The sequence below is a fragment of the Octopus bimaculoides genome, chromosome 30 (assembly GCF_046866305.1).
Source record: "Octopus bimaculoides isolate indiv1 chromosome 30, ASM4686630v1, whole genome shotgun sequence".
In the NCBI taxonomy this organism is placed as follows: Eukaryota; Metazoa; Mollusca; class Cephalopoda; order Octopoda; family Octopodidae; genus Octopus; species Octopus bimaculoides.
The window spans coordinates 3987623-4000169 of NC_142957.1; the positions used below are offsets into that span (position 1 = coordinate 3987623).

The 12547-nt window shown below is 43.7% G+C and overlaps 1 protein-coding gene across 7 annotated transcripts in view; it reads right to left on the reverse strand.

Annotated features, from left to right (window-relative positions):
- Window positions 1–12547, reverse strand: part of LOC149130143 (uncharacterized) — a 70174-nt gene that overhangs the window by 15568 nt on the left and 42059 nt on the right. For all 7 annotated transcript variants that reach the window (XM_089346547.1, XM_089346548.1, XM_089346546.1 and 4 more), the window contains one exon: window positions 10653–10750. In XM_089346547.1, coding sequence (XP_089202673.1) covers window positions 10653–10750 — 98 coding nt within the window. The remainder of the gene's footprint in view (window positions 1–10652; window positions 10751–12547) is intronic.

A 12547-nucleotide genomic window follows, 5' to 3' on the forward strand; every position in this document is an offset into this window, starting at 1 on the left:
TTGAGGTATCGTCCAGTGAAGGTCGGCTTGCAGTATATGGATGTCCTAAATCCATACTTGGTGCGTGTTTCAATACGTCCAGGAAACGAGCAAAGAATATAAGTAGCGAGCAAAGAATATAAGTAGAAGAGAATATGACCAAAGACTGCGTGTACTCCATCCCATGCAGCTGTGGTAGGTTATACAAAGGCGAAACATGTCGCCCCCTCAAAATAAGGGAAGAGGACCATCGCAAAGCTGTGACACGGGGTGATATTTATAAATCGGGTATAACTGATCATGTATGGAAAATGGGGACCACCTCCCCCGTGGGATGAAGTTAAACTAATAGACAGAGAACACCACTGGAAAATACGAGAACTAAAAGAAGCAGCACATATGCTAGAGCACAACAACCTCCTAAGCAGACCGAGTGCAGATATGAGTAGCATATGGGAACCGGTAATAAGGAAGGATAGGAAAATATTAGATTTATAAGGCCTACAATTTACTCCATAATTGCCCACGGGCATATGGCGTAGTGGTTAACAGCGCGGGGTACTAATCACAAGATTCCGAGTTCGATTCCAGGTAGTGACCTGAATAATAATAATAATAATAATAATATCATCGAAAAATACCTTTAGAATGAGAACCGAAGTCCGAAATTTCCCCATGATGAAGGTTGAAGAGTATATCAGCCGAAACGTTGTGTTAACAACAAACAAGATGAGGACAAATAATCTTTAAATGTAAATAATGTACATAATTCCTCATCTCTTATAAAAAAGGATATTTTTCTAAAAGTAAGGCGGCGTGCTGGCAGAAGCATTAGCACACCCGGCGAAAACATCAGTATTTTGTCTGTCTTTACGTACTGCGTTCAAATTCCGCCGAGGTCGACTTTACCTTCATCATTTCGGGGTCGATAAATTAAGTACCAGTTGCGTACTTAATTCGATCTAATCGACTGGTTTCCTCCCCCCAAATTTCGGACCTTGTGCCTAGAGTAGAAAATAATATTTTTTGCACTCCAGGCGAAATGCTTAGCGGTATTTCATCCCTGTGATGAGAACGTCCAGAATTAAAATAACAAGGGTCCCACCGGAAGTGGATCCTATGTGCGTGGTGGAGGCAGTCCTAATCAAAGAGGAAGAAAAAATTACCCTCCTCCAGGCTGCCGTTACCGAAAACGCAAACTGGACTGGCCAAACAGTTAGTCTCCTTATCCAGGCTGACCCAAAAATAATTGAAGCAATTCCCGAGACAATTCAGATAGGGGAGGAGAACTTTCGAATGTTGCCTAATTGGCAACATTCGAAGGAACTGCAAGGAAAATGAGGAAGACGAGGAAGAGGAGAAAGAAGAAAAAGAGGAAGAAGAAGAAAAAGACGAGAAAAAACAACAAATAAAAGAAAAATACAATCAGCAACTCAACCGAGAGCGGCGACTACTACAGAACAACGACTAAAAAAGACTGCAAGAAGAGAAAAAGAGAAGAAAGGCATAATAGCCGTATACAGTAAAGATACTGAACTAATGAGAGACATTCAATTAATTAAGACTGCAAAAAACAAAATAGATAACCTTTCGGAAAAATACAACAATTATGACGTGTATGAAGTCTCAAATAAAACTCATAGACTTTTACAAAACAAATACCGTAAGACAGTATCATCTATGAGACTGGACTTCAATAAGTCTATATCTAATGAACTACCAGCCTCGATCCCGCGAGAAAAAGAAAAGGTGGAGACCCCACCTCCACTTGATAATTCTGTAATGAGACAAACCTATTTCCAAGACCTGCCACCTCCGACCCTGTATCAAGAAAAGGTGGAGGGTCCCTCTCCACCGGACAAGCCCTGATTAACAGGTAAGACATGTCTGTTCACATTGGTTGTATAAATGTTCGTGGCCTGTTGTCTAGCTGGAAGCAAGGACGCTTCCTAAATGACATCAGGTCAAGAAAATTGGATGTGATTGTTGCAACGGAAACCCGAGTAAAGGGGCCAAAAGATCTGTCTCCCCTCCTGAACGGCTACGAGAAATACGTTTCTCCGAGTCGGGTGGGAGGTGGGGTGGGGTGTTGGTCCTACTAAAAAGAAACGGGTAACCGAGAAAAAGTTTTTTTTTTCTGACCTACAAGGCAGGCTGGTCATTCTCGACCTGAAATTCAGTTGTGGCAAGATAATCAGGCTAGTTACTATTTATGCACCCAATATTATGGGCCCGCAAAGTGAATGTTTTCGTGACCTAGGCAAGTTCCTGGCCACGTCGCATTCGCTAGTATTGTTAGGAGACTTTAACACCATATGTGACGCACACTCAGATTGTGTTGGCTCGAACACGAACAGAAAATGTACCCAGGCTTACGGGATCTGCTAAGTCACTTTCAGCTAACAGATCCATATAGGTTGGAACACCCGAACACTCCACAGTGGACGTGGTCAAATAGTGACGGATCTTCCAGAACATATCGAGATAGAATTTTAATTAGAGAAACAGATAAGTCTATAGCTAAGTGTCCACAGTTTTTTCTAGTCAGCTACAGTGATCACAAGATGGTTACCTGTAAACTGACAATAGATAAGTTACATAGCCAGGGATCTGGCTACTGGAAACTCAAAACGTCCCTTCTTGGCGATTGAAGAATGCAGAAAGCGGATCAAGATGTTAATACAAAGGGCATTGTCAGGTACCATCATTAATAACAAATGGTGGTATGCCCTAAAAAGAGCCATCAAATATGAGTCTATTAGGTTTAGCATAAGTTTAGCTAAGAAGGGACGTAGAATAGGAGATGGTTTAGTTAAGGAATTAGAAGCCTGGAGGACTGGTAATGCGGACCAAATGAAGGTGAAAAGACTGGAGTTAAACCAGCATCTTGAAGCCCAACACATGGGAAGTATTGCCAGAGCTAAGTTACGTGCGATGGGAAGTGAAGGAATCAAGGCCACTGGATGGGCCCGAATGGTGGAAGCTCGGCAAGGAAATAGTTCCACATTACGGTCGTTGACGAATCATAATGGCGTCTTGATAAAAGAACCCGAGAAAATGTGTGAGACCTTTCGGAATTAGTTCGCCCAGCTGTTCGGGGGTGATGGCGGTCCTGATGGTGGGTGAGCCCTCGAGGACATTCTTGCCGGTCTGCCGTGTCTCTCGGGGTTGGCTGCGGAGTCTTGCGCAGGGCCAATCACGCCTGGGGAGGTGATGGAGGCTTTGGCCGACTGTAAAGAGGGTAGGTCGCCGGAACTTGATGGTCTTCCGTATGAGCTGTGTAAATGTATGCCAGATTTGTTCGGGCATCTACTGGGTTTATCCCCAGACCTGTGCGCCGGAGAGTAGTGACGTTAGTCAGAAAGGACCCGGACAAGGGGGACGTAATAGAGAATTTCAGGCCAATCATTTTGTTCAACACAGAAGTGAAGATTTTGGCCAAGGTCTAAGCGGAAAGGTTGGCGCGTGTCGCGGATGGTATAGTCGGGGAGGCACAGACATGTGCAATCCCAGGCAGAACCATTCAGGATACCCTCCATCTTATTCGCTATACCATAGAGTAGGTTGGTAATAACTCTGGCAAAGGTGGGGCACTGGTACATTTGGACCAGTCTAAAGCTTTTGATAGGGTTGACCATCGATACCTGGCGACTGTGCTTGCGCGGTTCGGCTTGGGCCTTGTCTTCCTCAAGTGGTTTATTGCTTTGTACCACAACATTGACTCGATAGTTCGGGTGAACGGTTTCCTTTCGAAGCTGTTCTGCATCAGACGCTCGGTTCGTCAAGGATGTCCTCTCTCACCGATTTTCTATGTGGGAGCTCTCGAGCCGCTTCTGTGAAGGTTGAGTGGCATTCCGAGAGAACCAGGTCTACAGGAGTTTGTTACGGCTTACGCGGATGATATCACTATCAGCGTAACCTCAGTAGCACGCCTACGTGAAGTGGGTAAGACTGTTGCGGCTTACGAGGAGGTAGCAGGAGCAAAGGTTAACCGGGAAACGTCGGTCGGCTTGCAACTCGGCACCTGGATTGGCAAGTCGATGCCTTCAGACAGCGCTGTTGGGCGCTGGACGAAGGGACCGTTTAAGCTGCTGGGAGTTTGGTTTGGAACAGGCCTCCAGATAGAGAAGAACTGGATGGAGCTATTGAGCAGGGTGGCTGCAGTAGTCAAGACCTGGTCTTGGCGGTGGCTTTTCCTGAAATGGAGGGCGGAGGTGGCCAATGTGTTTATCGCATCGGTCATTACCTACCGCCTGACCGTCGTGCCCTGTCCGGATTCGTGGTTGATCAGGCTGGAGAGACAGCTCTTTCGCCTTTTATGGAAGGGCAGGTCGCCACTTGTGAAACGCTCTGTCTGCTGTCAAAAGCCTTTAAAGGGAGGTTTAGGGATGCCTTGGTTAATGATGCGCAGGAATGCGTTGTGATTGAGGCACCTCCGGATTCTCCTTGATAGTGAACGGGTGTGGTCTCCGCTGGCCAGACAAATGTTCCCCGAGTTCAAAAGTTTTTGCGAACAGGCACCTGGTGTTCTCGTAGACCGAGTTCGAGTGAATGTCATAAAGAGTGTCGTAAGGCCCTTTTGTTATTCCGGCGCTCGGGCAACGCCAGCGGTTGGGGTTCCGCATGGATTTTATATAGTGGGTTGGTAGAGTCTGAATGCGACGATGGCCTGGAGGCGACTCTAGGTCTCGGGTTTATTCAAATGGACAGCCTGTTTCACCGTACATTCGGGTTGAGAACGTTAGACAACTTACAAAAGTTCTTAACCTGGCAATGCTACAGAGGTGCCTTGCCCGTTTGGGATAAGCTCGCAAGACACGGTAAGCGTCAGTCGCCGACTTGTCCAAGATGCTGGGGAGACAGGGAAACCGTCCCTCACGCTATTGTTCAGTGTCCGGAGATATCTGAAATGTGGACTTATGCTGAACACCTGTTGTCCGGCGAAGGAAGTGTACAGCTGTCGACTGAGTCAATTATAAAAATTGACCCACCGGGAGTTTTAACAAACGAAGGTAAGAATTATTTTCTTACGGTTGTAGCAATAGCGAAAGAGGCAGTATGGAAGACGAGGATAAAAGGAATTAAGACAGGCAACTTTATCTTTGGCCACAATTTACGTTCATTTTTTACTTTTCATTTGAAAAGGAAAGTGTGGCTGGAGAGGAGATGTCTGTCGGAGTGTACGTTCCAAAAGAGATGGAAGCATGTTGCACGAGTATTGTGCGTGCAAGGAACCGTGTGAATAGACGGAAAAAAAGAAAAAAAAAACGTGCCAGCGATAGATCGGGGCTTGTGTGGTCGGAGCGTGGCCTGATCATCGCTTCATTTGTGTTGTCTGACGTAATGTTAATATCATTCGATTTTTTATATTTTATAAAATTTTAAAGTCGTATTTTATGTAAGCCATTCGCATTATTGATCCCAATCAGTTGTTTTGTACCATTCTATGTTTAGCCCCCTCGTGGGCAATACAGAAATTGGTATTTCGTCTCTGTGATTTTGAAGTGTTGGTATTATTACCGAATTTCGTCTATATAGTAAGTGTAGTTTCTTTTGGCTGTTACCGTGTTGTTGCCTGTTTTATTTGCTGTACCTGTTTAAATTTATATAATAGTTTTTGTTCAAAAACTATTGTGTTTTCCCCTGTGGGGGGAAACATTCATTGCTGGCAAGATACCAAAAAGTCTGTATTCATCTGATGAAGATTCGATAGATGTAGAGACCAAAAATGTTGAAAAAATATTATTGAGAGATGTCACAGATTCGTCTGAAAACGATTTCCCACCATTGTCGAGAACTCCCGTTGCAAGGAGGAACATCGAATTGAAAAGCATTGAAACGGAGGTAAACAGAAAAGAATTTTTGGCGTCTGCAGCTGGAAGTAGAATTCGCCAACTTTCGACGAATAAAAGTGATTTGTTAATGATTATAATTCAAGACGGCGTTGTCAAGGTTCAACCCCCAGAAGAGTTTTTACTGACAGAGAAGAAAAAAACTATTATATTCAAGACATACTGGCAAAAACAAAGAAAAATCGAGCGAGTAAGCGAGGAGAAGGTAAAGAAATGTTTAAAGCCCATCTGGCAGGATATCATATATCAAGCCAGAAGGAAAAAGTTCGGTACCATCGAGGTACACCTAAAAATCATTGAAACAGCACAATTGCACTCGGTGAAATCCTTGGAAACAAGACGTAATTTTAATAGCAATATACATGGGTATGAAGACATCCAAAAGTCGACCCTATGTGGTTGATGGCGGCAGTCTTATCAGAAATAGTAGATGAGATAAAAATACTTCAGACTACCGTTTCAGAAAAGGCAAATTGGACCGGCCACACGGCCCGCCTGTTCAATCAAACAGAACAGGCTATATTGGAACAGCTTCCAGAAAAAATAGAAGTTGGGGAGGAGTTCCTGAACGTTTTTGTCGAGGGGCGTAAACCCCGATGTTTTCAGTGTGGCCAGCTAGGCCATATAAAAAATATTGTAAGGAAGGCGAGGAGGAATCCGAAGATGAGGAGGAAGAAAAAGAAACAGAAAAGAAAGTTACTAGTAAAAGAAAAATGGAAAATGTAAACCAACCAAAACATGTAGAACCACGACCAAAAAAACAGCAAAATTTGTCCAACCAAAAATTACAAGTAAAGAAGTAGCAGACAGAGGGATTGTAGAACTACATAGTAAAAATGAGGATATAATGAGAGATAAAAACAAAAAAATTAGCCACCAGGATAGCAGAACTGTCGGACAAATACAAAAATTATGAACTATATGAAATGGACAAAATAACTCATAATATTTTATTAAATTCTTATAGAAAGTCTGTGTCAGTAATGAGACTGAATTTTAACCAATCTATTTTCCAAGACCTGCCACCTCCGACCCCATATCAAGAAAAGGTGGAGGGTCCCTCTCCACAGGGCAGCCCTGATTAACAGATAAGTCATGTCTATTCACATTGGTTGTGTAAAATGTTCGTGGCCTGATGTCTAGCTGGAAGCAAGGACGCTTCCTAAATGACATCAGGTCAAGAAAATTGGATGTGATTGTTGCAACGGAAACCCGGGTGAAGGGGCTAGGAGATCTGCTCCCCCTCCTGAACGACTATGAGAAATACGTTTTCCCGAGTCGGGCGGGAGGTGTTGGTCCTACAAAAAAGAAACTGGGTAGCCGAGAAAATGTTGGTTTTTTTTCTGATCCAGAAGGCAGGCTGGTCATTCTCGACCTGACATTCAGTTGTGGCAAGATAATCAGGCTAGTTACTATTTATGCACCCAATATTATGGGCCCGGAAAGTGAATATTTTCGTGACCTTGGCAAGTTCCTGGCCACGTCGCATTCGCTAGTATTGTTAGGAGACTTTAACACAATATGTGACGCACACTCAGATTGTGTTGGCTCGAACACGAACAGAAAATGTACCCAGGCTTACGGGATCTGCTAAGTCACTTTCAGCTAACAGATCCATATAGGTTGGAACACCCGAACACTCCACACTGGACGTGGTCAAATAGTGACGGGACTTCCAGAACATATCTAGATAAGATTTTAGTTAGAGAAACTGATAAGTCAATAGCCGAGTATCCACAGTTTTTTCTAGTCAGCTACAGTGACCACAAGATGGTTACCTGTAAACTGACGGTAAATAAGTTACATAGTCAGGGATCTGGCTGCTGGAAACTCAATACGTCCCTTTTAGCGATTTAGGAATGCAGAAGGCGGATAGAGAGATGTTGATACAGCGGGCATTAACAGGTGCCATCATTAATAACAAATGGTATGCCTTAAAAAGAACCATCAAATATGAGTCTATTCCCAACACATGGGAAGTATTGCCAGAGCTAAGTTACGTGCGATGGGAAGTGAAGGAATCAAGGCTGCTGGATGGGCCCGAGTGGTGGAAGCTCGGCAAGGAAATAGTTCCATGATACGGTCTTTGACCAATCAAAATAGTGTCTTGGTAAACGAACCCGAGAAAATGTGTGAATTCTTTTGGGAGTAGTTCGCCCAGCTGTTCAGGTGTAACGGCGGTCCTGATGGTGGGAGAGACCTCGAGAACTTTCTTTCCGTGCTGCCGTGTCTCTCGGGATCGGCTGCGGAGTCATACTAAGGACCACTCACGTCTGTGGAGGTGATGGAAGCTTTTGGCGAATGTAAAGCTGGTAGGTCGCCGGGACTTGATGGTTTTCCGTACGAGCTGTATAAATGTATGCCAGACTTGTTCGGGCATCTACTGGCTGACGTTTATGCGAACTGGCAAAAGAATGTGTTTATCCCCAGATCTGTGCGCTGGAGAGTAGTGACGTTGGTCAGAAAGGACCCGGACAAGAGGGACGTTTTAGATATTTTCAGGCCCATCACTCTGTTTAACGCGGAAGTGAAGGTTTTGGCCAAGGTTTTAGCAAAAAGGTTGGCGCGTGTCGCGAATGGTATAGTCGGGAAGGTACAGACTATAATCTCCATCTTATTCGCTATACCATAGAAAGGGTTGGTGATAACTCTGGCAAAGGTGGGGCATTGGTACATCTGGACCAGTCTAAAGCTTTTGATAGGGTCGACTATCGATACCTGGCGACTGTGCTTGCGCGGTTCGGCTTGGGCCTGGGCTTCATCAGATGGTTTAACGCTTTGTACCACAACATTGACTCGATAGTTCGGGTGAACAGTTTCCTTTTGAAGTCGTTCTGCACCAGACGCTCGGTTCGTCAAGGATGTCCGCTCTCACCGCTTTTGTATGTGGTGGCTTTCAAGCCCCTACTGCGCAGGTTCAGTGGCATCCCGAGAGAACCAGGTCTACAGGAGTTTGTTACGGCTTACGCCAATGATAACACTATCAGCATAACCTCAGTAGCACGCCTATGTGAAGTGGGTAAGACTATTGAGGCTTACGAGGAGGTGACAGGAGCATAGATTAACCGGGAAAAGTCGGTCGGCTTGCAGCTCGGCACCTGGGTTGGCAAGTCGATGCCTTCAGACAGCGTTGTTGGGCGCTAGTCGAAGCGACCGGTTAAGTTGCTGGGAGTTTGGTTTGGACCAGGACTCCAGATAGAGAAGAACTGGACGGAGGTATAGAGCACGGGACTGAAATGGTCAGGACCTGGTCTTGGCGGTGGCTATCCCTGAAAGGGATGGCGGAGGTGGCCAATGTGTTTAACGCATCGGTCATTACCTACCGCCTGACCGTCGTGCCCTGTCCGGATTCATGGTTGATCAGGTTGAGAGACAGCTCTTTCGCTTTTTGTGGAAGGACAAGTCGCCACTAGTGAAACGCTCTATCTGTTATCAGAAGCCGTTAAAGGGAGGTTTAGGGATGCCTTGGTTAATGATGCGTAGGCATGCGTTGAGATTGAGGCACCTCTGGATTCTCTTTGATAGTGAACGGGTGTGTCTCCGCTGGCCACACAAATAATCCCCGAGTTAAAAAGTTTTTGCGAACAGGACGCCTGGTGTTCTCGTAGACCGAGGTCAAGTGAATGGTATAAAGAGTGCCCTAAGGCCCTCTTGGTATTCCGGCGCTCGGGCAACGCCAGCGGTTGGGGTCCCACATGGATTTTATATAACGGGTTGGTAGAGTCTGAATGCGACGATGGCCTGGGGGCGACTCTAGGTCTCGGGTTTATTCAAATGGACAGCCTGTTTCACCGTACATTCGGGTTGAGAACGTTGGACAATTTCCAAAAGTCCTTAACCTAGCAATGATACAGAGGTGCCTTGCCCGTTTGGGATAAGCTCGCAAGACACGGTAAGCGTCAGTCGCCGACTTGTCCAAGATGCGGGGGAGACAGGGAAACCGTCCCTCACGCTATTGTTCAGTGTCCGGAGATATCTGAAATGTGGGCTTATGTTCAACGCCTGTCGTCCGGTGAAGGAAGTGTACAGCTGTCGTCTGAGTCAATTATAAAATTGACCCCCCGCGAGTTTTAACAAACGAAAGTATGATTGTTTTCTAATGGTTGTAGCAATAGCGAAAGAGGCAGTATGGAAGTCTAGGATAAAAGGAATTAAGACAGGCAACTTTATCTCTGGCCACAATTTACGTTCATTTTTTACTTTTCATTTGAAAAGGAAAGTGTGGCTGGAGAGAAGATGTCTGTCGGAGTGTACGTTCCAAAAGAGATGGAAGCATGTTGCACGAGTGTTGTGCATGCAAGGAACCATGTGAATAGTCGGAAAAAATAAGAACAAAAAAGAATGTACCAGCGATAGATCGGGGTTTGTGTGGTCGGAGCGTGGCCTGAGCATCGCTTCATTTGTATTGTCCCTGTATTTTTAATTTTCACTTGACTTTTAAAAGTCACATTTTATGTAAAATCATACCGCATTACTGATCCCATCAGTTGTTCTGTCCATTTCTGTGTTTAGCCTCCGGTGGGCGGGCAATAAAGAAATTGGTAATTTGTCTGTCTTGAGCTTCTGAATTCAAATTCCGCCGCAGTTGCCTTTGCCCTTCATCCTTTCAGGGTCGATAAATTAAGTACTAGTTGCGTGCTGGGGTCGATCTCATCGACTGGTCTCCTCCCCAAAAATTTCGGACCTTGTGTCTAGAGTAGAAAAGAATACTTTTTCGAATTGTGAAATTTTCACTTAATCTTAAAATTTCAAATGTTTTGAAAAAAATATCTGCCTGAGGGATAGGAAAAAGCAAAAAAGAACAATATTCACTTCACTTACCTTTCCTTGAAAACATTCAATCTTTGTAAGAGGTGCTGAACAACCGGCAATTAATTGGTATTCTTTACTTGTGTTTTTGATTTCAATTTTCGGTTTCACTGTAAAATATGTTACAAACATATTTATCAACTCCGGAAGGAGTTGATAACCTTTACACTGTAATATTTTATTACAGATCGTTTCTTGTGTTTTACATGTTTCAGTCATAGGTTTGCGGTCATGCTGGGGCACCGCTTGGAGCTAATCTACTCCAAAGGTATTTTTTTTTAAGACACCTACTTGTATCGTTCCTTCCTTCCGCTAAGGAAACGGGGGCGTAAAAACATCAACAGCAGTGATCACGTGATTGTGGTGGACATACATACCGAAAGACGCACATGCATACATGCATACATATATATATATATATATATATACATACATATATATATATATATATATATATATATACACACACACACACACATATATATATATACATACATGTGTGGAGGTGTAATGGCCCAGTGGCTAGGGCAGCGGACTCGCGATCGTAGGATCGCGGGTTCGATTTCCAGACTGGCCGTTGTATTTATTGAGTGAAAATACCTAAAGCTCCACGAGGCTCCGGCAGGGGTGGCGACCAACTCTGGTGTATTCTTTCACCACAACTTTCTCTCACTCTGTCTTCCTGTTTCTGTTGTACCTGTATTTCAAAGGGCCAACCTTGTCACACTCTGTGTCATGCTGAATATCCCCGAGAACTACGTTAAGGGTACACGTGTCTGTGGAGTGCTCAGACACTTGCACGTGAATTTCACGAGTGGGCTGTTCCGTTGATCGGATCGACTGGAACCCTCGTCGTCGTAAACGACGGAGTGCCATGACATACGTGTCGAGATCCTAAAGACCTAATAATAGTTAAGTATGTGTTTTTTCGTGTTTTGTTCGAAAGGTAACCACTCCTGAAGAAGTGCCAAACGTCTAAATCCAATGGACCAGTCACTGGATAAGTTTGGCACAGAAATGTTAACATAGAGTGGTGAATAAATCGATATATCGAATTTGAAGTCTCTGTCTCTTTTGAATATGAAAATTTAAAAGTTTAAAAACCTTATGATATATATATATATATATATATATATATATATATATATATACATATCTCCTCTCTCATTTAAAAAAACAAAACGTATGCCATCACCATTCACTGTAACTTTCACTCTCTCTCACCCTCTCTCTATTTCTCTCTTACTGTCCCTCTGTCCCCCTCTCTATCGCTTTGCCATTCACGTATTCCTTTGAAGTGAGTGTGACACACACCCCATGTACGCACGTACGTACAAAAAGATGTTAGCATATTAATATTATTGATTCCTCCAAAATGGCGTATATGACAGCTTTTCAGGCTGTTCTGCGCATACTTATTTATATTAACTAGTATAGTTCACTTAGCCAATCAGAGGGGTGTACAGATTCCCCATACAACACACATATATATAGTGTTCCAAGCTGTTAACAATAAACACGCACAAAGAGTTATCCAAGTTTAACCTACTTGTTGAGGATATACAGTTGGAGAGTCATAAGAAAACATCAGGAACGTTTGATATTACAACAGTTCAGATATAACAGTGACAACGAGAAGTCGTACGCCATATCAATATGTATATATGTATATATCAATATATATATATATCAATATATATATATATATATATATATATATATATATATATATATATTTATATATATGTGTGTGTGTGTGTGTGTGTGTGTATACATGAGTGACCGTCAGCTCCAAAAGTTTTTTTTTATTCCTTCACTGTTTATTTCATCGTGCTCTTTTCTGATGAAGAGCGTATGCTCGAAATGTAAAATACTTGCTCACCTTCCCGAGTGTTAAACTAATATGC